At 42.3% G+C, this 26,632-nt stretch overlaps 1 protein-coding gene across 1 annotated transcript in view; it reads left to right on the top strand.

Annotated features, from left to right (window-relative positions):
- CTNNBL1 (catenin beta like 1) overlaps positions 1–26,632 on the top strand; it is a 166,988-nt gene that overhangs the window by 90,508 nt on the left and 49,848 nt on the right. The window contains exon 11 of the mRNA XM_027558573.1: positions 10,113–10,294. Within this exon, the coding sequence (XP_027414374.1) occupies positions 10,113–10,294 (182 nt within the window). The remainder of the gene's footprint in view (positions 1–10,112; positions 10,295–26,632) is intronic.

The following is a 26,632-nucleotide window of genomic DNA, read 5'->3' as shown; positions in this document are numbered from 1 at the left end:
AAGTGGTTAAGTCTTGTTTTCTTACTACCTTAATAGAAAATATAGGCTGAATAGTATCTGCTTTTCTAATTTCAAACTTTATTTGTGGCCTTGTAGATGGCTAGTTTTTGTGTATATTCCGTGGACACTTAGAGTTTGTGTTCCTAGAGTATAAAGTGCTGTACATAACTCCTAAATCAATTTTTAAAATATATTTTAACTCTTCCATATTCATTTAAAACAACTAATCTCAAAAATATACAAGCAACTCTTACAGCTCAACTCCAGAAAAATAAACGACCCAATCAAAAAATGGGCCAAAGAACTAAATAGACATTTCTCCAAAGAAGACATACAGATGGCTAACAAACACATGAAAAGATGCTCAACATCACTCATTATCAGAGAAATGCAAATCAAAACCACTATGAGGTACCATTTCACACCAGTCAGAATGGCTGCGATCCAAAAGTCTACAAATAATAAATGCTGGAGAGGGTGTGGAGAAAAGGGAACCCTCTTACACTGTTGGTGGGAATGCAAACTAGTACAGCCACTATGGAGAACAGTGTGGTGATTCCTTAAAAAACTGGAAATAGAACTGCCTTATGATCCAGCAATCCCACTGCTGGGCATACACACTGAGGAAACCAGAAGGGAAAGAGACACGTGTACCCCAGTGTTCATCGCAGCACTGTTTATAATAGCCAAGACATGGAAGCAACCTAGATGTCCATCAGCAGATGAATGGATAAGAAAGCTGTGGTACATATACACAATGGAGTATTACTCAGCCATTAAAAAGAATACATTTGAATCAGTTCTAATGAGGTGGATGAAACTGGAGCCTATTATACAGAGTGAAGTAAGCCAGAAGGAAAAACATAAATACAGTATACTAACGCATATATATGGAATTTAGAAAGATGGTAACAATAACCCTGTGTACGAGACAGCAAAAGAGACACTGATGTATAGAACAGTCTTATGGACTCTGTGGGAGAGGGAGAGGGTGGGAAGATTTGGGAGAATGGCATTGAAACATGTAAAATATCATGTAAGAAACAAGTTGCCAGTCCAGGTTCGATGCACGATACTGGATGCTTGGGGCTAGTACACTGGGACGACCCAGAGGGATGGTATGGGGAGGGAGGAGGGAGGAGGGTTCAGGATGGGGAACACATATATACCTGTGGCGGATTCATTTTGATATTTGGCAAAACTAATACAATTATGTAAAGTTTAAAAATAAAATAAAATTAGGAAAAAAAAAAAAGAATACACACACACACACATACAAAATAGGTAATAAAAAAAATAAAAAAATAAATAAAAATAAAAAAACTAATCTGTCAAACTTAGAGAGTAATATTGATATCTTAATATAACTGGCTTTTTTTTTTCCTTTTATTCTTGACTCTTTTGCTCGTTATATTCTACATTGTTTATTCAGGAAATAAATGCTAACTCTTTTATTTTAACTTTTTATGTCATTTTATATTATATGTGACTCCTATTAAGAGCATGTAGCTGTTTTTTTGGATTTTTAGTCCAATGTGAGAGTTTGTTTTTAAGCAGATGAATTTAATGTACTTGTTTCTATTACAGTGACTATTGTGTTTGGCCCTTTCCTTCTCTCTATTTTGTTCCAATGGTTTTCTTGAAGATTTTATTTTGCTTTGTCTTTTAGTTCTTTCATTTTCCTTCTGCGGGAAACTAAGCAATTTATTCCATTTCTTTTCTGTTAGTGTAATTTACTTTTTGAAAAATGAAGCTTGATTTATTTGTTTATGAACATTTGGAGTGGTACCAAGTCCCTTCAGGATCTGTCCTCTGCCTAATTCTCCTGTGGCCATCTCCGCTCATTCTCCTTTTCCCACACATGTACTTTCTGTTCTCTAAACCAAACTATTTAGATTCCTTAACACATTTCTTTATTTTCTCTGGGTACCTCACCCTTGATACTTAGGCTAAAGTTCTTTTAAGAAGCCTCTGTCCCTATATCACTTCCCCTTGCCCTGTCCTTACACCCACACACCCCCTCTTGATTTCAGAGATTAGGTTCGGGCATCCCCCGCTGTGGGAGCACTTACCATCCTGTGTGGCAAGCACCTCTTTGTCCCTGGCTGTACTATAAGACTCTTGAGAGCAGGAACCAGGTTTTCCTCTCTGTATCCCCAGAATCTAGCAATAATACCTATTAGGCGCTCAGTAAATATTTTCTAAATGAATAAGGAACGTCTTGAGAAATATTTTTGCTTTTTAGAATCATTGGGTCATAGAATTGCCGGCAGATCCTGTAGATAGACCCAAAGAATGAGGAATGATTTATTAAAAGCCATGTAGCTGAGAATGTAGTCTCCCGTCAAGAGACATTTAGTCCTGTTTGCCCGTGTGAAATTTTTTGGTGTGTGAGGAATATAAAATAGGGTGGTGGTGAACCTGATCTTCAAGACTCCAGGAAAGCCAGGCATCAGCTGTAGTCCTGGGCTCACTGCCCGGTTTGGCTTGTGCCGTGCTGGGCTCCAGAGCAAAGCCAATGCAAGTGTCTACACTTCAGTTTATCCCCCCTTGGAACACTTGACCCTCTCAGCTCTCTTCTTCCATCCTCCTCCTAGATATTTTAGGGTTATGGTTTAGGTATTTATTTCTTACAACCTTTCTACTCAAGGTTCAAAGAAGCCCTTCGTGTAGATTTGTAGCTGAGTTTCAGCTTTTGTTTCTGAGCCCTGTTTGGAGGTCTGGGACCTCTTAGCCCTTCCCTCACAGGCCTTTGCCCTCTTCTTTCCCCTCCATCCCACTGTTAGTTTAGTTGTCAGATGACTTTTTCATTCCTGTGTTGAGAGTGCCTGGATTTCACAGTGCTTGACAGAATCAATAAGGGAAAAAAGGCTATTTTTTGTTTGTTTTTTTCTCTCTCTGCCAAAGAATAGATGAAGACATTTTGAAAAAGAAGAAAAAGGATTGCTGAGGTGATATTTAAAACTGGAACTCATGCTGTGAAAGAAACAGCAGGTAGCCATCTAGAGTATAAGAACTCAAAAAAAAAGGATTTTTCATTTGGCCGTTGTTTTTTGATAAGGAAAGAGAGAATATGAGGTGAGGGTGGGACCCACAGAGCCCCTTGGGTGGTGGAGAACTCTTCTGAAAGGAAGAGAAAACCAGAGGCCCTGAATTTCGGCTATCTTCCCTTATTCTTTTGGCTTGGTAGTCAAGAGTTAGGGTGGTGGTTGTTGTCTGGTCACTAAGTTGTGTCTGACTCTTTTGTGACCCCCTGGACTGTAGCCCGCCAGGCTCCTCTGACCATGAGATTTTCCAGGGAAGAATACTAGAGTGGGTTGCCATTTCCCTTTTCCAGGGGATCTTCCTGAGCCTGGGATCAAACTCTCATCTCCCACATCGGCAGCCAGATTCTTTACATCTGAGCCACCTGGGAAGAACTAGGGTACAAAGAGGATATTTGGGTGATCCTTGGCTGGCAGCCAGAGAGTTAAGATAGGAACATAAACCAAGTGGTATTTTGGTAGTCAGGATAGTTGAGAGAAAAATAAAATTTGGGAGAGTTACAGTTTATCATGCAGTTTAACAAGGTGATGAGATTTATAGGGTCCAATTCACAGAAATAAGACTAAATTATACCTATGGGGCCATGGCCATCTTAGAATTTAGCAGAAAATGAGGGTGGAGCTGTAAAGACGGCTTCATTGCCCCTGGATGGAGACTGGTTTGCCATTTCTTTGTGCTTGGTTACAGAAGTCTGTCTTTGGTAAGCTGTTGCTGCAAATTTAAGATTTCAATATACCGGGTTTAATTACAGACTGTGCTCCGAAGCGTTTGCTTCTTGCCTCCACAGAGCACTTTTTAACAGTATGTCCTTTTATCAAATGGTTCAGTGTTCTCTGAGAAACAACAAAGCCAGTGGGAGACAGAAGAATTACATTGTCAGTTTCCTTGAAAACGTTGACATGAAGCTTATTACTTTTGTTGTAAAACCCTGTTCCACTTAGAAAAAGAAGAGACCACCGTGATCCCAAGGGATGTGTACAATTGCAGCTTGGGGTTGTGTAGCAGAAATACAGTGAATCCATGCTGATTATTAACTGTATAGGCCAAAAGGGAAAAAAAAAAAAAGGAAAGAGAAGGGTACATTCATTCATACATCCATTTTAGGAACCATCAAATTTTTTTTTTAATCTTGAGTTTTTTTTTTTTCTTTCAGTTTAACTGTTTAACTCACTATAATTATTTTGAGATTCTGCCACATGTAACAATTGTTTGTCCCTTTTTCTTTGCTGGATAGTATTCCATTTAAGAATACATCAGTTTGTTCATTCATTTGTTGATGGACATTTAGATTTTCACTTTTTTGCTTTTAAGAACAAAGCTACTATTAATATTCATGAATAAAATCTTTGAGTGAACAACATTTTTCATTTCTTTTGGATAGATATCTATGAGTTGAATCATATCTAGGATCAGTATAATGGTTGATCCTATCATATCTGGATCATATGATAGGTGTATATAGTGTTTTGTATTTTAGCCATTCTAGTGCGTGTATATAGGTGTCTTGTGGTTTTAATTTGAATTTCCCTCATGGCTAGTGATATTGAGTGTCTTTTCATGTGCTTATTTGCCATCTACATATCTTCTTTGGTAGTGTATGATCAAATCTTTTGCCCATTTTGAGCAGGGGTAAGAGTGGTTGTCTTATTATTAACATTTCTTTCTGTGTCATAGATACACTCATGTCAGATATTTGTTTTACAGATATTTTCTTCCAGTCCATAGGTTACCTTTTCATTTTCATAGCATAGTCTTTTGAAAAGTTTTAATTGGGCATTGAAACATGTATAATATCATATATGAAACAAATCGCCAGTCCAGGTTCAATGCATGATACAGGATACTTGGGCCTGGTGCACTGGGATGACCCAGAGGGATGGTACAGGGAGGGAGGTGTGAGGGGGGTTCAGGATAAGGAACATATGTATACCTGTGGCGGATTCATGTTGATGTGTGGCAAAACCAATACAATATTGTAAAGTAATTAGCCTCCAATTAAAATAAATAAATTTATATTTAAAAAAATGTTTTAATTGGGGATTGGGGGGGGTGGCAGTCACTGCACCACGCATCTTACAGGATTTTAGTTCCCCAACCAGGAATTGAACCCAGGTCACCACAGTGAAATCCCCAAGTCCTAACCACTGGACTTCCAGGGAATTCCCAGAGAAGTTTTAAATTTTGATAAAGTAAAATTTTTTCACTTGTTCCAGTGATCTTTTTTCTTTTTCTTTTTTTCTCTTTAAGTAAACTTGGGTAGTTTGTGTCTTTTAAGGACTTCATTTTATCTAAGTGGTACAATTTTTTGGCATAAAGTTGTTCTTGAATATCCCCTTATTATCCTTTTAACTCCTATATAATCTGCAGGGAGATATGCCTTCTGCTATTTCTAATGTTAGTCATTTGTGTCATCTTTTCAAAGAATCAGTTTTTGTTGTCATTGATTTCTACTGGTTTTTTGTTTGTTTTCTGTTTCAGTGATTTCTACTCTGATCTTCTTTATTTCTTTTCTTCTGATTGCTTGGGGTTTAATATGCTATTCTTCTGATTCCTCAAGAAGGGAATTCGAGATCGCTGACCTGACATGTTTCTTGAATTTTCTAATATATATTTAATGGTATAAATTTCCCTCTAATTGCTGCTTTAAACCATGTTACACACATTTTAATATGTTGTATTTTCAGTTCAAAACACCTTCCAATTCTCTCTTTTTTTTTCTTCGTTTTCTGAATGTTGAGTTTTATTATTATTATTTTTAATTTTATTTTATTTTTAAACTTTACATAATTGTATTAGTTTTGCCAAATATCAAAATGAATCCATCACAGGTATACATGTGCTCCCCATCCTGAACCCTCCTCCGTCCTCCCTCCCCATACCATCCCTCTGGGTCGTCCCAGTGCACTAGCCTCAAGCATCCAGTATCGTGCATTGAACCTGGACTGGCATCTCGTTTCATACATGATATTTTACATGTTTCAATGCCATTCTCCCAAATCTTCCCACCCTCTCCCTCTCCCACAGAGTCCATAAGACTGTTCCATACTTCATCTTTGACTCATGATATATTTAGAAGTGTATTATTTAGTTTTAAAATATTTGGGAATTTCCTCCCTTTTTTTTTTCTTTTGGCCATACTTCATAGCATGGGGGGGGATCTTAGTTCCCCGAGCAAGGATCAAACCCTCATCCCTTGTGTTGGAAGGGTAGAATCCTTATATATATATATATATATATATATGTAATTTTATTTGTTTATTTTTGGCTGTGCTGGGTCTTCATTGCTGTGCAGGGGAAGCATGGAGTCAATCACTGGACTGCTGGAGAAGTCTCCCACATGTCTTTCTGTTTTTTATTTTTACTGTGTTTTTTTATGTCTACTATAGTGCTAGAAACAAAAATCTTACCTTTGTTTTCTACATATTTGTTTCATTTTCTGGCACAGGCAGTCAAGAAATGGTTGGTACTAGTAGTTTATAAAAAATGAATGGGAGTAGAAATTGAAAAAAATGAATCTAGCGATATAGAAGACTGCCACTGTTCTATTTTAGAGGTGGAATATCTCTTAGCGTCTGCCACAGCACTAGTGTTCTTCGGCACTGTACTTTGAGAGCACCTGTGAACTTAGTCATGTTGATCTTATGTCTAATTCATAGGAATCCTGGATCCCGGAAAGTGATATATTTGGGGAGCTAAAGGGAAATGAACGTAATCATGTACATTTTAAAGCAAACAAAAATGATCTCATATGTCATTATCCACGTTTTTTTGCAGAAATAAGTTTATGGTTCACAGTGTCTTTTAAAGAAGACTGTCACTGCCTATCACTTTTTTTTCTTGATTCCTCACAGTCTTCTGGTTGAGAAGGGAGTGGACTTTAACTCTTTTACTTGTCTTTCGAATAAGTTTCCTTCAGGGTTTAATCCCTCTTTTCTGCATATTTTGTTCACCCTCTTAGGGTAATCTTCACATCATTGATTCAATTACTAGCCATAGATTTAATCATTCTTACACATGGGGTCACAAAAGAGTTGGAAGTGACTGAGCACGTGCATTTCCCTCCATTTTTAAAAAATAACTTTATTTATTTATTAATTTGTGTTTGGTTGCGCTTGGTCTTCGTTGCTGCACATGGGCTTTCATAGTTGCTGAGAGCCAGGACTATTCTCTAGCTGTGGTGCACAGGCTTCTCACTGTGGTGGCTTCTCCTGTGAAGCACAGGCTCTGGGGGCTCTGGCTTCAGCAGTGCAGCATGCAGGGCTCAGTGGTTGTGGCTCCTGGGCCCAGTTGCTCTGCAACATGTGGAATCCTCCCAGACCAGGGATCAAACCCATGTCCCGTGCATTGGCAGGCAGTCTGCCATCCACTGTACCACCAGGGAAGTCCATTTCCCTCTATTTTTAATCTCATTCCTGGACTGCAGAGCGGTAAGTCTAAGCTGGTGTCTCACCAACACCCAGGATCAATCTGAACTCACCTCTTTTCACCCATAGTCTCTTGTTACTTCGCCTTTTTTTACCAGTGTCTCTGCCTTCCATGTATTTCCACTCTTTCTTCTACTTCTTCCTTTTCCCCTCCCTTGATACAGTCCAACCCACTGTGGCAAGTATGGTCTTTCTAATACACAGAATCAACTGGCTTCATTTTTTTCCTGCTGCCTCTCTGGCTCTTAATGTTCTCACAGGACCATGCACCACTCTCCTGAATGTAGCATGCTTATTCATGCCTTGGCTGTTTCCTTCTGCTCTAAATACCCTTATCTTTTTTGCCGATCTGAGAAAGCCATCCAGTGCACCTTGGTTCAGGCATCATCCCCGTTGTGAGGCCTCCCTGACTCCTCGCCCTCCTCCCTGCATTCACTTTCTCCTCTGCACACACCTCCACTGTAGCACATGGCTCTTCTTCTCAGTATACCATGGTCTGCACATCTTTCTCCCTTGTGAACCGCACTCCTCAGAAGCATGAGCTGTGCCTCTCTTTACATCTCAGCTTAATATCTGGCACTTGTTAGGTGCTTCATAAATATTTGATGAAAGAACATACTCAAAATGCATGTTTATTACGAAAGTGTTTCTGTCTTAAAAAAAAAGAAAGAGTTTCTGTCTAATTAAGCCTAAGTGGAAACTTCCCTGTCTTCCCCTTTCTGCCTCCTCAGAAGGTTCACCTTGGTAGAAGAGTAGATGACTCAGTCCTTTCTCACCAGCTCCCATTTTCTAGCAGCCAGCATCCACATTGGGCCTGGCATGACCGACAACCTGATGAACCCAGCCAAGACTAAGATAAACTACTTGTCCTCAAGTAGAATAAATATTTCAAATAAAGCCAACCCAAGAAAGTCAGGCCAAACAGCTATTGATTGCTAAAAGCCTGAACTTGAGCCCAGTGAATATTCCAAAGTTCACCTCCATGCAGCTTGCCTAAATGGTGATCAATATGCAATTACTGCCCCCTTTAAAGGCGTCTTACACTGCCTATCTGGAAAAGGATTTTACTTTTAAAATCTTTTGTTTGTTGAATTTGCTTAGGCAGGGAAAAAAGAGAGACTTGGCTAAAGCAGCATCCTTTACCTTTAGCATTTCAAACAATTCTGTTATATGTGAAATGGTTTGAATGTATGCGGAATGGTAACTGGAAGGTGCCCTGTTACATGACCGTCATTCATTTCGAGAGGACTTTTTCTGAGTGGCTAAACAGTAAGGATGTTGTATTTCAGTTTCCTAATTTCTCCTCACATGGTTACATGCCCTAGTCATAACCTTTGTAAATTTAAGTTTGTAGAGTGGGATGCTGAAGTCCAGCTTCAGTGAAAACAAATATATTGTTTGTCTAGTTTCCTTTCAGAATTTTATTTTGATGCAGAAAAACCCCTCCCTGCTGAATTTAGAAATCTTATTTACCCTACTCCTGATATTTAAGATTCCATGTCTCACAAATAGGCCTTTTTGATGCCCTGCCATAATTAGAGCTCTTGTTTTCACTTGTACTCTTGTCATAGTCTCTTAAAGGTGCCTCCTGACCCCAAGCTCTGTCCCTCCAGGCCCTTCATCACACTACTGCCAGATTAAGCTTTCAAAAATCTATTTATGTAGCGCCCTCCTTTTCTTAAACATATCACGGCTTCTTCAGCATCAGTGGCATGGAGCCCAGGTCCCTTGGGCAGCACAGCCAGGGCCTGTCGTGACCTGTTCCTGCCCACTTCCCCTCAGTCGTCTCCCCCACCCCCCATCATTCAAAGCTACTTCCAATCCCTCCAAGTGACACGCTCTTACAGACCTCCTGTACCTTTGCATATGCTGCTTACCGCCACCAATATCATGGCTTTCTCTTCTCTGCATGGCAAGTAATCATACTTCAGACTCAGTTCAGATGTCACAACTGGATACCCACGTGCAAATGGATGCAGTTGGATCCTTAACTAATACCACATACACAGATTAGTTCAAAAATAAAGATCTAAATGTAAGAACTAAAACTAGTACACTCTTAGAAGAAAACATAGGTTTACATCTTCATGACGTTGGATTTGGCAACGATGACAGTGTTCTATAATTGCCTAAGGTGATGGTAGCACATTTCTGAATATTCTAAGATCCATTGAATTGTACATTTTAAATGGGTGAATTGTATGGTGTGTCAACTATATCTTGATAAAGCTGTTAAAGAGAAAGAAAAAGGAAGAATAGGTGATCCATAATCCTACCACCTTGAAATGACCTGTTAGTATTTTGATCTGTTTCTTTCCAGTGTCTTCTAATGCATATTTTTTACATATTTTTACATGAGGTAATGCTTCATATGGAATTTTGAATATTAGTTTTCATGCTTACCATTCTGATCTTAAGAACTTGTTGATTCTAACACCTACTCTCCTGATTGTTAATAAGTGTGTAATATTGCATGTAGATATACTATAATGTAATAATATTTTGACTGGTGGACCTTTAAATTGTTTTTGCTTTTATTTTTCTTTTTTCCATTGTAATGAATTTTGTAGAAAATACACTTTTTCTTTTTTAAGACTAGACCATGCTCCTGAAATGCTTATGTAAAGCCTCTTTTGTTCCCAGAGAAAAGAAGATCTCCCGGAGCAGTGCCCTGAAAGTGCTGGACCACGCCATGATCGGGCCCGAGGGCACAGACAACTGCCACAAGTTTGTTGACATTCTTGGCTTACGGACCATCTTTCCCCTTTTTATGAAGTCTCCCAGGAAGATCAAGAAAGTGGGAACCACTGAGAAGGAGCATGAAGGTAGGGTTCGCCGGAGAAGTCAGCCTCACTTAAAGGTGTTAGGAGAAATGGGGGAGATGAGAGCTGCTTTGGCGAAGTGCTGTGCAGCTGAGGAGTCGACTCTCAGGTGGAAGTGTGCTACCTTTTTCTTTTTTATCTGCGTATTTTCTATGCCTGGAAAAGCAACCCAGTGACCCCTGGTCACAGATGGCCTTTGTCACGCTGCTTCTGGTGGTTCCATTCCCTGCTGGCCTGTTAATAAGCCAGTGCGTGAGGGTTTTGTTTTCTTCACTATAATTTGTAGCGAGGTGTCTCTCTGATGGAAGACCCTTTTGAAAAGAGTAATGAGGTAGCAACACATGTCACCTCCGGAGTAGCGCTTTCATGTATTTCTGTATTAAAGTATGATTCAGCCAACATCAGGAATTGCCGAAATAAACTATTTACAGCCCAGGTGCCCCTTTTTATGTTTCTCCTCCCTGATGGTGCGCACTCCCAGCAAAGTGCCATGAATCGCGGTGCTGGAAGCAGAGTAGTTGCTGCTAGACCAGTCCTGCCCTGCTATTGTCTAGAGGCCTGCTGCTTCCCTCTCCCAATAAATGACGGCAGCGCAATCTGGAGGGCCCCGGATTTATGAGCGCTGACGGTTCTGCTGGAGGCTAACAAACACTTGCAGAGGAAATTTACATGGTTGGGTGGTTATTTTAAAGTATGGAGAAAGGGCTACAGGGGCGATGAGGTGGTGGTGTGTGCAAAAGAGGAGGACCTGGGCTGGCTGACTGGCTAATTTAGTCATCTTATCAGAAGTTAACATCTGTCCCATGATTTGATTTTTCTTTTTTATCAGTGATTAGTAGAATAGCATAGATGTCTGCAAAATCTTTTTTATTCCATACCCTCCTAGATAAAAGTTTGAGAGTTCCTGTCTGTCTCTTTTCATCTTGACTTGACTTAGTCTCTACCAACTTGAAATGGCTAAAAGGAAGGTGGTGTGTCATGTTTTCAGTGGTTACCACCAGGGATACCTTCTTTGACGGAATCCCCTCTCCAGACCCAGCAAAAAGTCTGGCAGGGAAGAACTACAGGCTGGAGGTCTGACAACACATAGAAAGTTCAGGTCACCTCAAACCAGGTACTGACTGAAACCCCAGCTGTTGAAACACCAGCTGTGAGCATGTTAACCCCATTGCTGGTCTTTTTTCTTTCCTCAATGGAAATTTATGCATGGGAGAGAGAATGGATGGTCTTGAAGATCTTGGAAATAAAATTTAGGAGACTGTCACCATTCATTGAAATCCTGCCACATTCCTAGCACGGCTGCATTATGTGCTACCTTATTTGGGCCTTACGAGTGCGTGCTCAGTCACTTGATTTGTGTCTGGCTCTTTGTGACCCTATGGACTATAGCCTAGCAGGCTTCTCTGTCCATGGGATTCTCCAGGCAAGAAATACTGGAGTGAGTTGTCATCCCCTCCTCCAGGGGATCTTCCTAATCCAGGGATCAAACCCATGTCTCTTACATCTCCTGCATTGGCAGGCGGGTTCTTCACCACTAGCTCTACCTGGGAAGCCCCATTTGGACCTCACAACCCATGAAATAGATGGTGGTATCCTTGTTCTTTAGATGAGGAGATCCACTGAGGAAGGAACCAAGCTGTGATTCTACAGCTAAGTAGCTGTGTGACTTTAGACACTTTACTTAACTTCTCTGGACTGCATTTTCCCTTCCTGTTCTGTAAGATGCGGAAACTAGAGTAGTGAAATAGAAGCTCTGATATCGGTACCTTAGGTCCTGAGGCACAGGCCCTGGTTGTCAAGGCTCTGTCCTGTAATCCAGGAAACTCCTCAAGGACTGTGTGTGGCTGACCTGCTGGGTTGTACAGAGAGGCTTGGTGCTTCCTGCACCGTGAGCATGCGTGAAGAAAATGAAGGAAAACAAGCCCTTCGCGGGCTCTTGCCTTGTGTGCGTGACGCTGAGAAGACAAGTGACAGATTCAGTGAGCAGCTGTTTTCCTTCTGAAAAATGTGCCCGGTGGCGTGCTGGTAACAGTACATTTGCTTTAGAGTACCCGCATTAGGAATTTGATAACATTGTGTTAGTGAGGGCAATGGCTTGGGAAGACAGCTCCTGGAAGGCATGTTTGGACTATAATGGGCTGGGGAGGATGAGCTCTGCATCCTGAATACACCGGCACCCAAAGAGCAGTGAACCCCGAGGAGGAAACACAGCCCCGGCCCTTCTCCCACCCCGCCTAGCTGCCTCTGCTCCTGGTCGTGAGCAGTAGGGTGAGAAGGCAGGCAGGGCGGAGCATGGGCACCTTGTGCAAGGTTTCTCTGTCCTGTCTTCTGGGTCCCTGTGCACATGCTCACCCTTCTGAAGCAAGTGGACCAGGTGTGTGTGGTAAGCTGGAGCACAGCAGCCTCCAGCATCAGGAGTGTTTGCGAACATGCCCAGCCCCAGGTTTCGACCATCCTCTTGCCTCCGTCTTAACAATTTTCTCTGACCTGTGCACTTGACTGCCTTTTAGTCATCCTTCAAGTCCTCAGTTTTGATGTCACTTGCTCAGGGAAACATAACATGAGCCCCGGGGCTAGAATAGAACCTCTTCTGAAGTGAACTGTTGAACCCTGGACTTTGACTTCATAGCCCTGAAGATTATGGAACTAATAACGTTGTCAATTCTGGATCCCAGGGCCTAGCCCTGTTTTTGGCATGTGGTGGATGCACAGTGTATGTTCATGGACCGTGTGAATGGATAATTGCTTCCCTAAAAGACTGCTCATTAAAGACAAACATGGATTTGGGGCTCTCCAGAACCTTGCAGGGTTGAGTCAGTACAGTTGATGGTTGTTGATCATGCCCCTGGGGCGAGTGGTTTTTCTCCCAGCTTGTTTGGAAGCAAAACCAAGAGGGTTCCTAGCCTTAAGTTTTTCTTTGTCTCGTGCTTAGATGGAGAAGGAAATGGCACCCCACTCCAGTACTCTTGCCTGGAAGATCCCATGGACGGAGGAGCCTGGTGGGCTACAGTCCATGGCATCGCTAGGAGTCGGACACGACTGAGCGACTTCACTTTCACTTTTCACTTTCATGCATTGGAGAAGGAAAAGGCAACCCATTCCAGTGTTCTTGCCTGGAGAAACCCAGGGACAGAGGAGCCTGGTGGGCTGCCATCTATGAGGTCGCACAGAGTCGAACACGACTGAAGCGACTTAGCAGCAGCAGCAGCAGCAGCAGTGTGTGCTTAGAAATTATGGCAGAACTTCTCTCCTCTACTTTAGGGCTGTGCCTTTCAGAGCCCTGTCATGGATAGAACTTCCCTAGAGGTGAGGCCACCCTATGACAAACTCCTTTTGGTAATCTAGCAACTCCTAATAAAGCACTGTGGGCTGGGAGTCAGCTTGCCTGTCCAGAACCTCTGAACGGCTGCCCTGTAAGCTTCCCTTTCTTGTCAAATTCAGGATTAAGTTCATCCTGGTCCAGTCTCAGCCCCTGTCACTTCTCAAAACTTTCCCAAACTCATACGATAGCAATATAGCCTGGTGTGGTACAGAAGGATCCACTGCTTATCCACGGGGTTAATTTTTAAAGTCTCCGAGCCTTGTTGTTAAGTTGTGTTTGACTCTGTGCAACCCCATGGACTGCAGCACTCTGGGTTTCTCTGTCCTTCACTGTTTCCCTGAGTTTGCTCACATTCAAGTCCATTGAGTCAGTGATGCTGTCTAATCATCTCATCCTCTGCTACCCTCTTCTGCTTTTGCCTTCAGTCTTTCCCAGCATCAGGGTCTTTTCCAGTGAATTCTTGCCCCATATGTAAAATGCTAGGTCTACCACTGAGGGTGGTTGTGAGGGTCGTGACAAATACAAGCGTAGCGTGGACTCTAGAATATGGTGGGCGCTTCAGGAAGTGTAGGTTCTCCACTAAATCTGTCTCCGGTTCTGCCCAACCTGGCCCTAGTCACACATACTCATTATTCTAGGAGGTCACTTGGAAGCCAGGTAAAGAGACTTGCCCACACCCCAGGTTGGGAGAGTGTGGGTTTTATTGGCCTGCAGTCTAATTGCCACGTGATAGCTTCTAGAGAATAGGCAGACTCATTCTTGACGGGACTGTCAGGAGTCATGATATGCTAAATAGAGGAGTGGCATAAAAACAACCATGTTTTATGTTCCCCAAGCCAACAGAAGGGGTTGAGAGAGGACAGTCTCTAGATTAAGCTGACTCTAGAGAGAGAAGGGAAGAAGCAGAGACCACTCTTATAACCTAGAATTGCTGGGAATGTAGTTCTTCTTTTGTGAGTTGGGATGAAGAGGGAAAAGAATTATTGTAATTGAAACACATTCAGGTTCACATAATAAAACCTTCTGAAATAGATCAGGGGAGGCACTTAGCTTGGGGGACGGGTTGGAAAGAAAAAATTTGCCCTTGGGTACAACAGCATGATTGGCTGCCGCCTTGGTTTTATAGAGAATAGCACAGCATGTATTGTCTCCTTGGAATTAACTGCTTCAGAATATGAGGGAAGAAGAACAGAGCTGGGATCCAGAAATGGCATTTGACCTTTACTTCTTGTCTCTTTTAAAAATTCTTATTAAAATAGGTCCAGTTTTCCATGTATTGCTTCATTAGGTAGGTGAGTTATTGAGTTGATAGCAGTTCTAGTTAATTGCGCTGTTTTAACATGGTCCCCTGGAGGCTATTAGCGGCTTTCAGGGGGGAGCTACCAAGCAGTGTGTAGGTGTGCGGTGTGCATGGTAGGTGTATGTGCACCTTTTAGCTCATCAACACTGACAGCAGTTGAGCACAGGTCACTGCTTTAAAGAATACTTTTCTGTCATCTGCAAAGAACTGTAAGTGATTCTGGGGGACTCCTCAAGTCAGGAGGTATGCAGTTGCCTGGTACTTACAGGGTCCTGACAGTGAGGACCTGCAGACCAGAGCTCCCACCACCTACCAGGGTTAGAAGAGGGAAATAGCAAAAGCTTTCCTGCAGTCAGAAAAGAAGGGAGCTTAGCCAACACAGGCAAAAAAAATTTGTATCGTGTCCATGGTGAGCTGTGGTAATGACATGGCATTGTTTAGGGCTGACTTTTAATTTTATAGGGCCTCATACTATGTCCAAAATTTAACAGGCCTATTATGTGACAGGATAATAGGGTTTCCCAAGCTTCCATCTCCAGATCCTTTGCTTCAGCCTGTCCCTCACATGCATTGGCGGTGTTGTCCCCAGTTCTTTTTCTTTTTTTTTTTAGTTCCTCACACTCTCCTTGATCTCATCTACTACCTGCAGCTTTAACCTCTATCTGTTTGCCACTGATTTCCAAGTCTTCAGCCTTGTCTCTTTCCCAGGCTGTAATCAACACAGCTAGTTAACCAGAAGACAGCTGCCCCAGGTACTCAAACTCAGCTCATTCAAAACCATACTCATTCCTTCCAAGTCTCTTCTGCTTTTCCTATACTGGTAAATGGCACCACTTCTACTCCACCACCCAAGGCAGAAAGCAACACACCACGCTTAATTCTTAATATTCCCCACATGTACACAACAAGACTTGCGTTGGTGTCTTGGTCCTGTCATTTTACTAGCTTTATGACTTTGGGAATGTTCCTTGACCTCCCTGAGTCTGTATTTCCTCAACTGTAAAATTGGGATAATATTGAAATCTATCTTTTTATGAGGTTGCTATGCGAGGATTAAGTGAAATAATACTGATCAACTGCTTAACACTGTGCCTGCTTCACTAATACTAGTGGCTGGGATGCGGGTAGGTTTCCTCTTTGTGTTCCTCTTCTTTCTACACTGTTGGTAGTTTTTTTTGTTTTGTTTATTTTGACCACGCCAGGTCTTAATGGTGGCACACGACATCTTTAGTTGCGGCATGTGAGATCTAGTTCCCTGACCAGGGATCAAACCCAGGCCTCCTGCATTGGGAGCTTAGAGTCTTAGCCACTGGACCACCAGAAAACTCCCCTCTTGGTAGTTTTAATTAAAAGTACCCTCCAGCTGAAATCCTTTTCCCCCTGAGTCTGCCATTTAAGGAATAGATGTAAACATCCCAGTCTTGATGAGACAAGACCTCCCCCACAGAGGGTATGACTGGGGAGCCCCAGACCCCCACTGCTCCATATCATGTAAACAGAGAATTCAAAGATTCCCCCCACACACACTTTTTTGTGTGTTCCTTAAGCTTGAAAATCCCAGAGTTGATTATAGTGATCAGAACAATGAGCAAGTGAAGAGTAAATGGTATTTAATTTTAAGAGTAGCATTAAGCCATCTACTAACAGGCACTTTTATGTTAAACAAGGATGGAAATGTCTGGCTGTTGTTTTTTTTTTGCCATCCGAAAACCTTCTAACTGAATAGTTCCTCGATCCATTTCTTTTCTCTCCCTCCAGCTACTTGTCTCATTGCTGACCTCAGATGACAAAACATAAGGATGCTGAAATAAGCAATGTGTTTGGACTTAAGGGGTTCCTCTTAAGGCTTCCTCATCAGGCTTCAGGGAATGATTCTGATTGTTGCACAGCTGGTTTGCTAACTGGTTCCAGTCATATGAAGGAGTAACAACCCACAGGCCTTTCTCAAGTAGAGCACAGTGTAGTAGCTTGCCACTGAGGAAGACAGTAAAGCAGTGGATGTATTTAGTATCCTGGAAACTGCTCCTGCCCTTTTGTGGGAAGAAGGTCATGGCCAGCTCTCATTTTATTGGGCATCTGATCTTCCCGACCCAGGGATTGAACCCAGGTCTCCTGCATTGGCGGGTAGATTCTTTACCTCTGAGCCACCTAGGAAGCCCTTGTACTGATATACCAAGGGTGTTATAGGTGTATATACTTTATGAATTAGGCATTTCTATCATCTTTTTATAGATGAGTCTCAGGGAGTTTGTTAATTACCAAATACCTTTCAACAAGTGAGTGGCAAAGCAGGATTTGAGCCCAGTCTGCTTCTAAAGCTTCTTCTAACACCAGGGTGGCTCCAGTGGTCTTCTGGTTGGTACCCAGAGGCAACAGAGCGAAGGGAAAAGGAGGACTGTCTTTGTGAGACAACCTGGCTTCACATCCCAGCTCTGCCCCCAAACTAGCTGGTGGCCTTAGGGAAGTTATTCTTTCTAGATCTTCCATTCCTCTTCAGTCAACAAGCCAGATAAAAACCTTCCTCAAATTGCTGTGGGAAAAATAATGATCATGAACGTCCTATATAGTCTCTAGCAAGTAGACATTTACTAAATGGTCAAATAGTTACTGTGTCTCCGCTTCCTTTCAAAAATAGTCATCCTTACCTCTCTGATTTCACATTTATATTTACATGTCGAGTGCAGTCTCCTTGACTTTTGTGGGTTTGAAGCCCAGTTGTGGACCAGGACTCCATATGTGGGGAGGCTGGGTTATAACAAGAGCTACCAAGAGATGAGAAGTCCAGTTTATCGTGATGGCCTGGCAATCAGGGCCCTTAGGTATAATCCTGGTTGTGCTGCTCCTGTCAAAATTTATCACACCTTGAATGAAGTACCAGACCTTTCTATTTCCATCTGATGCTCTGTGGATAAGAGCCCTGTAGGTAGATGAGTGAGGCTTCATTCTTTTATCAAACAAGCCACTAGCTCTTCTTTGCGCCAGGCTTGGTGCTGTAGATGGAAGGTGAATAAGCTCACAGTCCAGTTAGGGAGACATGGAAACATGTGTTTATAGTACAAGGGAAAATGATAGAAGAGAGCACAGATCAGGGGCTCCTAGGCAGTGGAAGAACAGATGAAGGTTAGAAACAGCTCTACCTTAGCAGTGTGGCTCTTGAGCCAAACCTTAGATCTGAGTTAGCCAGGTGAAGGAATGTTAAATGAAAAAAAGCACCATATATAAAATAAAAGATGGGAGGCACAGGCTATAGTGAGCCTTAAACCTCACCGCCCCTCAGAATCATATGGAAACTTGTTTAAAATGTAGCCTTCTGGGACATGTTTCAGAGTTTCTGATTCCAACAGTCTACATTATATTGGTGGATCTGTACTTTGTTAAGCTTGCCACGAGTACCCTCTGAGACCAGTCTGGCACCAGCCCTTGGTAAGAAGAGCATGGAGCAGAAGATTAGACTAGTTAAACAGAAGCCAGACCTTGGAGGACTCTGCAGAGCTGTTGTGAGGACTGACTGAGTTAATACATGTACAGTGCTTAAGACAGTACTTGGCACATGGTAAGCATTCATTAATATTGATAGTTATTGCTGTTCTTATATTATGATAAAAAAAAAGCCTCCTCCAAATTTTTATATGTCATAGGTATAGTACTAATTTTAATTATTTTGACTATTTCAGCTAATTTAGCATAAACTCAATTTTGATATTGAGGGCCTGGGTGGAAAGAATGAAGGAGAAAAATTTATCACTATTTTTCTTCTGCGTTTTCATTTTGCCAGGGAGAAACTTAGTTCTTCAGTGGCAGCATTAGCTGAATTCTTATTTTAGATATAGAATTTTCCACTGGTACATTTATTATTTTGTCAATATGACTCTGTTAGTTTTCATTTATTATCTTGATTAAATTTTATAGAAATAGTTTAGTATGCAGCATATCTCCTTTATAGAAGTAAAACCAATACCAGGAATGTGGAAACAGCAGTCAAGAAACAGCCAAACCTTTATAGGTTATTTCTTTAGCGTTGGGTGGTGCCAAAATGAGGAATAACTTAGGAGCTAGACAGTAATTAAGTGGTTTGTTAAACCTGGCTTGTAATAACCTGGTTTATTAAAATTCAACACATAATCTTTTCTGTGTTGTTCAGTTGCTAAGTCGTGTATGACTGTCTGCAACCCCATGGACTGTAGCACGCCAGGCTGCTCTGTCCTCCACTTTCTCCCGGAGATTGCTCAAATTCACATCCATTGGAAGAAAAGATATAACAAACCTAGATAGCGTATTAAAAAGCGGAGACATCACTTTGCCACCAAAGGTCTGTATAGTCATAGCTATAATTTTTACAGTAGTCATGTACAGATGTGAAATTTGGACCATAAAGAAGGCTGAGCACCAAAGAATTGATGCTTTCGAGCTGTGGTGCTGGAGAAGACTCTTGAGAGTCCCTTGGACAGCAAGGAGATCAAATCAGTCAATCCTAAAGGAAATCAACCCTGAATATTCAGTGGAAGGACTGATGCTGAAGTTAAAGTTCCAGTACTTTGGCCACCTGATGCAAAGAGCCAACTCATTGGAAAAGACCCCAATACTGGGAAAGACTGAGGGTAGGAGGAGAAGCGGGCAACAGAGGATGAGATGGTTGGGTGGCATCACTGACTCCATGGACATGAGTTTGAGCAAACTCCGGGACGTAGTGAAGGACAGGGAAGCCTGGAGTGCTGCAGTCCATGGGGTCACAAAACATCAGACACGACTGAGTGACTGAACAACAACAGCGTGTCCATTGAAAGGTGATGCTCTCTAACCATTTCATCCTCTGCTGCCCTCTTCTTTTGCCTTCAATCTTTCCCAGCATCAGAGAGGGTCTCTTCCAATGAGTTTGCTCTTCACATCTTTACCATGATATGCTTCTTAATCTTACTATTTGGGGGCTTTTTTTGTTGAGTGCTCTGATAGGCAAAAGCCTATCAGGTAAAAACAATTCATTATATCGTTTTACCTAATCTCACAAGAGCCCTGTGAGCCATGTATTATTACCTACATTTTACAAGTGAGAACACTGAGGCATAAGGAAGTTGTCATTTTCCAAAGACACAGCTAGTACATGGCCTTACTAGGATTTTAAGCTAAGATTTTTCCATGGTTTCTGAAAATTGAATCCTATGCAGTGCTCTTCTAATTCTTCTTTTAATCATAAATCAGAACTTACCCAGTAGTAGTGGACCTGATTTAAACTGCTCTGTGGTATCTTTGCCTATTTGATTTCTTCTCAGTCATCAGTAGTCCTGCATCCAGTACTGCATAAACTCTGTCAATTCCAAACATTTCGTCCTGCCACACTTTGTTCACCTCTTCTTGGCTTCCAGTTTTCGGGGGTATTTGTCCCCTGATAGTCTCTTCTCTTCAGGCCTCTCAGGCCTGAAGCTCAGCACCGCTTCAGCCTTCAGTTTCTGTTCCTACACATTGCAATCTGCTTCCTTTGCAGTTGTCTGCCCTTGAACCCTTCACTCAGCACTCTGGCCTGTTTTCTCCCTCTGTTGACTCCTGGAGAAAGAGACATGAATGTGTAGTTTTCAACCCTCACCGATGGTGAGTAAGGCTTGAAGAGCTTTAACAGAATACACATGCCTGGGCCCCACCGCCAGGAATTCTAAGGATCAAAACTCCAAACCTCTGTAATTTTTAGAAGCTCCAGAGCCTGTTGCTCAGTTAGTGCTGAGACTCACTGGCTAAAATGTTCAGAGCATAAGCCTTGGTGAGCATATTTTGACTTTCTCTTTGGGCCAAGAGAAGATCCTTGACATGGTGGATCTTAGGGGAAGGCTTGTTAGATATATCTTAATACTTTTTCTGAGTATGAATAATTAACCTAGTGTAGAAAGGTCAAGCATTGTGGAAAAGAAAGGAGGGAAAGTAAAAATCTGCTCCCAATTTCACCACCCAGAGTTAATCACTAGAAGTATCGTGGACACTCTCCATTCAAACTTCTGCATTAGGGATGGGGCTTGAATATATGTGAATATAATTTTGTATAATTGGAAGCATGGTGTATATGCTATTTTGTAACCTGTTTTTACTCAGTGTGTCTTGGGCATACTTGACAGGGGTGTCTTTTAATACAATTAGGAAACTGGACTGTATATTTTTAGAAGGCAGGATAGATTTCAGGTGAAATGATTAGGCTATAGAGGTGATAGCGTTTTGGAAGGGGTGAGCTGGGCTTGGATGGTGAGGCTGGCTCTTCCAAGTTGTGAATGTGCTGGGACTTCAGTATGGCACGGAAAGGAGGGGCGGACTAAAGGCTAATGCATCTCAGTTCACTTGGTTCTAAGAGAAGTGAAGATGCCTTTCAAATGTTTTTTTAAACATATGAGTATTTTAAGGTGTTATACATGTTGGCATCTAACAGCGGATATAGTGTAGAAGGAGATAAACTGAAAATAGACCCGTATACATTTCACTGCTCATAAAGAATACACGTGTGAAATGTTTGTTAGTGTCCACCTTCCTGGATTCTTGTGATATTGGATGTGATTTTTATACACAGCAGCTTGCAGGTTGCTGGGGAAATGGCTCTGTGTATTTAATCATGTTGCAGCCTTACTTGTTTGTTTTCTTTATGGTAAGAAAATGTCTTTGGCTTCTTTTATAGTCAGATTGCTTTTGCTTGTGGGTGTCCAGATGCTGATGAGCTGTAATTAGCATAAGAAGGAGGTTGAAAAGATGTTGAATATTCTTTTCTGGTAGCCAAACAAAGGATCCCCAAACACAAATTATTCTCAGGTATCAGGTTATAGAGAAGCAGATCTTTTCTCTTTAAGATGTGGGTTTATTAAAGGATCTCTGTGTTGAGCTGGGGAGGTCAGCCTGGGGTTGGGGCTGGACAGACAGCCTTGCAGTGAACCATCATGGGGTAATTTTCTGAGGCTAAGCACCTCTGTCTGCATAGCCTATTACAAAGGAGCCCTGGGCTGGGTTCACAAGGTCTAGATGGGTGTTTATACCACAGCTCTGTGACTTTGGCAAGTCATTTACGCTCTGAACCTCAGTTTCCCCACCTTTAAAGAGGGAGATTACACTATTTCACAGTGTGTGAGAACTGGATAAGATAAGGCGTGGGGAAGTGCTTCGTATACTGGAAGATTTTGCCCCTGTACAATATGGCCATGGTACTGGTATATATTACAATCAGTGTTTCTCCCTTGTCTCTTCTACATCCCTTACATTTTCTTCCCCCTTGTAACATTTTTCTCCCTTGTCTCTGGCTCCAAAATAGAAAGAAAATGATGGTTAATTTATTCCATATTTGCTGCAGGGTTACCATAAAATAAATTAAGCGTATCATTTTGATAATCACTAAAAATATGCCTACAACTTTCTTTAAATGTATTGATTACTAATAAATCATGTCTCTGTTAAGCATGCCTCCTGGCTGGCGAACTTGTGGAATAACAATGTTTGCTTGCCTCGTTAGCAGGCTGATTCTCCTGATGATGTACCAGCCAGTCTGAGGTTACCATGGACAATGATGGCTGCCATGGTGCCTCACATTTATTAAGTGTTTGCTGTGTTCAGTTTATCCATGATGTCATTATCCCTGCCATCAGCTCCGTGTGGCGTATCATTAGCCTGCTTTATTGCTGAGGAAACAGCCCCCAAGAAGTAAAGTACTTTCTCAAATCATGCACAGTTTAAACGAACGTCTGCGGAGAAGGCAATGGCACCCCACTCCAGTACTCTTGCCTGGAAAATCCCATGGATGGAGGACCCTGGTAGGCTGCAGTCCATGGGGTCGCTAAGAGTCAGACATGACTGAGCGACTTCACTTTCACTTTTCACTTTCATGCACTGGAGAAGGAAATGGCAACCCACTCCAGTGTTCTTGCCTGGAGATCCCCAGGGACGGGGGAGCCTGGTGGGCTGCCGTCTGTGGGGTCGCACAGAGTCAGACACGACTGAAGCGACTTAGCAGCAGAACCCAAAGCCCATGTTTGTGATCCTGTGCTTTAAGTCTCTCAAGGAGACATCTGAAAGCCAGAGTTAAGTGACTTTTAATCATCAAAGCAACCTTTAGTTATTTCTAGAAATAAATAGGAAAATTTATAATATTGGCATGGCAGGGCAAGGCAGAAAAGTTCTATTACTAAGTTTTTTTGTATTAAGTAGAAGGTGAGTGGTGGGAGGGGGAGCATTTCTGCATTGTGGGATGTGAAAATTTTTTTATAATGTCAACCTAAATTTTTGAAACGATGAATCTTGTTATCCTAAGGTTTTTTCTATATATTTTCTAGTAAGTTAGATGTGTTTTTCTAAGTCGTAAGCTTGGCATAGATCTTAATAGCAGTGTATGGGGAAAGCTTATAGAACATGCAGGCGTGAGTTCAAATCCCAGCTTATACCAGTTGTGTAACTAAACTAGGTGCTTTGAGGCTCAGTTTCCAAGGCAGAGGTGGGGTGGTTTCCTCATACCACCAAGGAGTTCGGGAACACCAGAAGGCCGTCCTAGAATTCACTGGAGTTCTGACTCCGTAGACCTGGAGACAACAGATTTCCACAGGTTAAGGGCTTTGTCTCACAAGACCACCCCGTTCCCTTCTGATACCACTCTAAAGTCCAGGTTGTTACCCGTGCTTCGGACCAACTGGTTATGAATCAGAAGTTTCCAAGACCTATTCCTTGGGTTCAATCAATTTGCTGGAGCAGCTCACAGAGCTCAGTGAAACGTCTTACTTACCTGAAATCGGGTTCCCAGGTGGTGCTGGTGGTGAAGAACCTGTCTGCCATGCAGGCCTGATCCCTGGGTCAGCAAGATCCCCTAGAGGAGGGCATGGCGACCCACTCCAGTATTCTTAGGAGAATCCCATGGACAGAGGAGCCTGGCAGGCTACAGTCCATAGGGTCCACAGAGTCAGACATGACTGAGTGACTTAGCACACACTCACACTGGTATATTATAAAAAGATGTAACTCAGGAACAGCCGAACATAAGGTGTGAAGGAAAAGTGTGGGGAGAGGGCACATAGCTTCCATGCCTTCTCCGGGTACGCCACTCTCTCGGCACTTGGAAAGCTCTCCAAACCCATCCTTTGGGGTTTTATGGAGCCATTATTACCAAAGTGTGATTGATTACATCATTGGCTGTTTGTGACTGATTAAATCTATAGCCCCTCTCCCCTCCCAGGTCTGTTGTTGGGACTGAAAGTTGAAACCCTCTAATCGCTCTAATATCTTGGTTGGTTCTGTTAGCAACATAATATTAACATAACAAGAGACACCATTATGACTTTCATCACTTAGGAAATTCCAAGGGTTTTAGGAGTTCTTTGCCAGAAACTGGGACAAAGACCAAATATAATAATTCTTATTATAAATCACAATATCACAGTAACCTTAGGCACATTAATTAACTTCACTGATCCCAGATATACTGCATCTACAACAGTGCTTCTCAGTGTTTATATTGCAGACAGATGACCTGGGATCTTTTAAAAACACTGTCTGCTTCGGTAGGTGCGGGTGAGGCCTGACATTGGGTATTTACAACCAGCTCCCAGGTGCTGCTGCTGCTCGTGGTCCTCTGACCACACTTCAAGGAGCAGGAGTCTATAATACTGATGAAAGTGAAAAGTGATGTCGCTCAGTTATGTCCGACTCTTTGTGACCCATGGACTGTAGCCTGCCAGGCTTCTCCATGCAAGGGATTTTCCTGGCAAGACCACTGGAGTGGGTTGCCATTTCCTTCTCCAGGGGATCTTCCTGACCCAGGGATCGACCCTGGGTCTCCCACATCGCAGGCAGACTCTACCATCTGAGCCACCAGGGAAACCCTAATATCAGAAATGTATTCTCTCACAGTTCCAAAAGTGAAAGCGAAAGTCACTCAGTCAAGTCCAACTCTTTGCAACCCCATTGACTATACAGTCCATGGAATTCTCCAGGCCAGAATACTGGAGTGGGTAGCTGTTCCCCTCTCCAGGGGATTTTCCCAACCCAGGGATCAAACACAGGTCTCCAACATTGCGGAAGGATTCTTTACCATCTGAGCCACCAAGGAAGCCCTATAACACCGATAGGGACAGAGTAAAGGGGCAAAGTAGGTGATTAATTAGTTAATCACACTAGGGTATTGTAAGTAGAGAGGGAAGTATGGAAGACCCCTGTAATGATCCACTCAAGAAAGCAGGTTTGCTTAACCACAAAATCAAGCAGGCTTGCTTCACAACAAAACCACACAGCAGAAACACAGACACGCTCCAAAACGCTAGAACAATGGGGACATGAGACCGACATCCTGCCCAGCGAGCTCACTAGGTGTCTGCCTCTCGGATTCATTGTGGCTTATAGTAGGTGCTTAACAAATGTTAGCCCTTTTGCCTTTTCCTTCCTTAAACAAACATGGCCTTTGTTTAAGATGTACTTCTGGAAACATGTATTCCCAGCCTGTCTTATCTCTGTCAAAAGTTCCAGGCTACAGAAGACATGTCACAAGTAATAAGCTCAGGATTAAGCTTTGAAATGAGCTTAATCACATGTGAATATAGCTTGGTGACTTAGGAGGTCATCTTGAGGTGTTTGCCCAGAGCTAGGAGTCACTTAGGAACTCTGTGAAAACCTTTGTAAGGTGGCCCAAAGGAATCCTCCCCTGACCTCTTCCGCGAATTCATTCGCTCTACAGTTCTGTAGCCATTATTTGTTGAATACCTGATAGTATCAGACAGGGTGTCAGATCCTGGGAACATGTGTGCCCTGGCGGCAGCTCAGCTTCCAGGCGACATGCACATGATGATTACAGTATAATACTGTGAAGATTATAAAGGAGGTGGGTACAGGTTGCAGATGGAGGCATTGAAGGAAGAAACAGGCTTCCAGTCCACTTGGAAATCTTCCTTGAGGGGACTAGAAAGATTGAAGTGAGTAGGAATGTCCAAAATGAACAAGAAAGAGAAGAACTCTTAGCCAGAGAGAACGGCATATAGAATGGCAACTGAGAATTTGATGGAACTCTGGAAAAGGCAAGAATTACAGCGTTGTGGTTAGAGACTAAGCTTAGTGAGCCAGACTGCTGACTGTATTTGTCAAGGCCAGTAGGGGTAACCAAGACAGCTGGACCAGGGCAGCCTTCTCCTACAGCAGCCCAGCAGACACTCCCAGCTACAGTATCATATCTATCATACGTGCCTAAAATCTTCAAAATCTGAGAATGGAAGGAGCTTCAGCCTCTTCCTTGGCCATCATCTATAAATCTACTAAATTCATTTGATTTTTTTTTTTAAGTCCTTTTGTACATTCTTCTCTGATAATCCCAATTTTGGTCTCCATAGGCAAACTTCTCTGATGTCTACTTTGGAGTTCTTTTGATGACATCAGTTATAATCATAAATTATCTCCTGAATTTAATCTTCTTGTCATTCCTATCATCCCTACTAACCCTCATTCCTCTTAGTTCCTTTCTCAGATGGTTGCACCATTTTTCTTCCCTGACTCACTACTGGAAGAATTCTCGCCTCTCTCCAGTCCCTTTTCTTCCCCAGTCTTGAAACACACAGATAAACTGCTTCAAGTTCCTTTAAAATATGATCATGTTACTCTGCTGCTCAGTCTTTTAAGAGCTTCTTAATACAAGTCAAGGGAGGCATCTAGACTCCGTAGTATGATGTAGAAGACCTGGCCATTTGGCCTTCTCTTGCTGTCCCCCTCTTGAAATTACCTGCCCTTAGCCTGAGCT

Source organism: Bos indicus x Bos taurus, chromosome 13 (assembly GCF_003369695.1).
Source record: "Bos indicus x Bos taurus breed Angus x Brahman F1 hybrid chromosome 13, Bos_hybrid_MaternalHap_v2.0, whole genome shotgun sequence".
Taxonomy (NCBI): Eukaryota; Metazoa; Chordata; class Mammalia; order Artiodactyla; family Bovidae; genus Bos; species Bos indicus x Bos taurus.
This window is presented reverse-complemented; position numbering and strand designations above follow the sequence as displayed.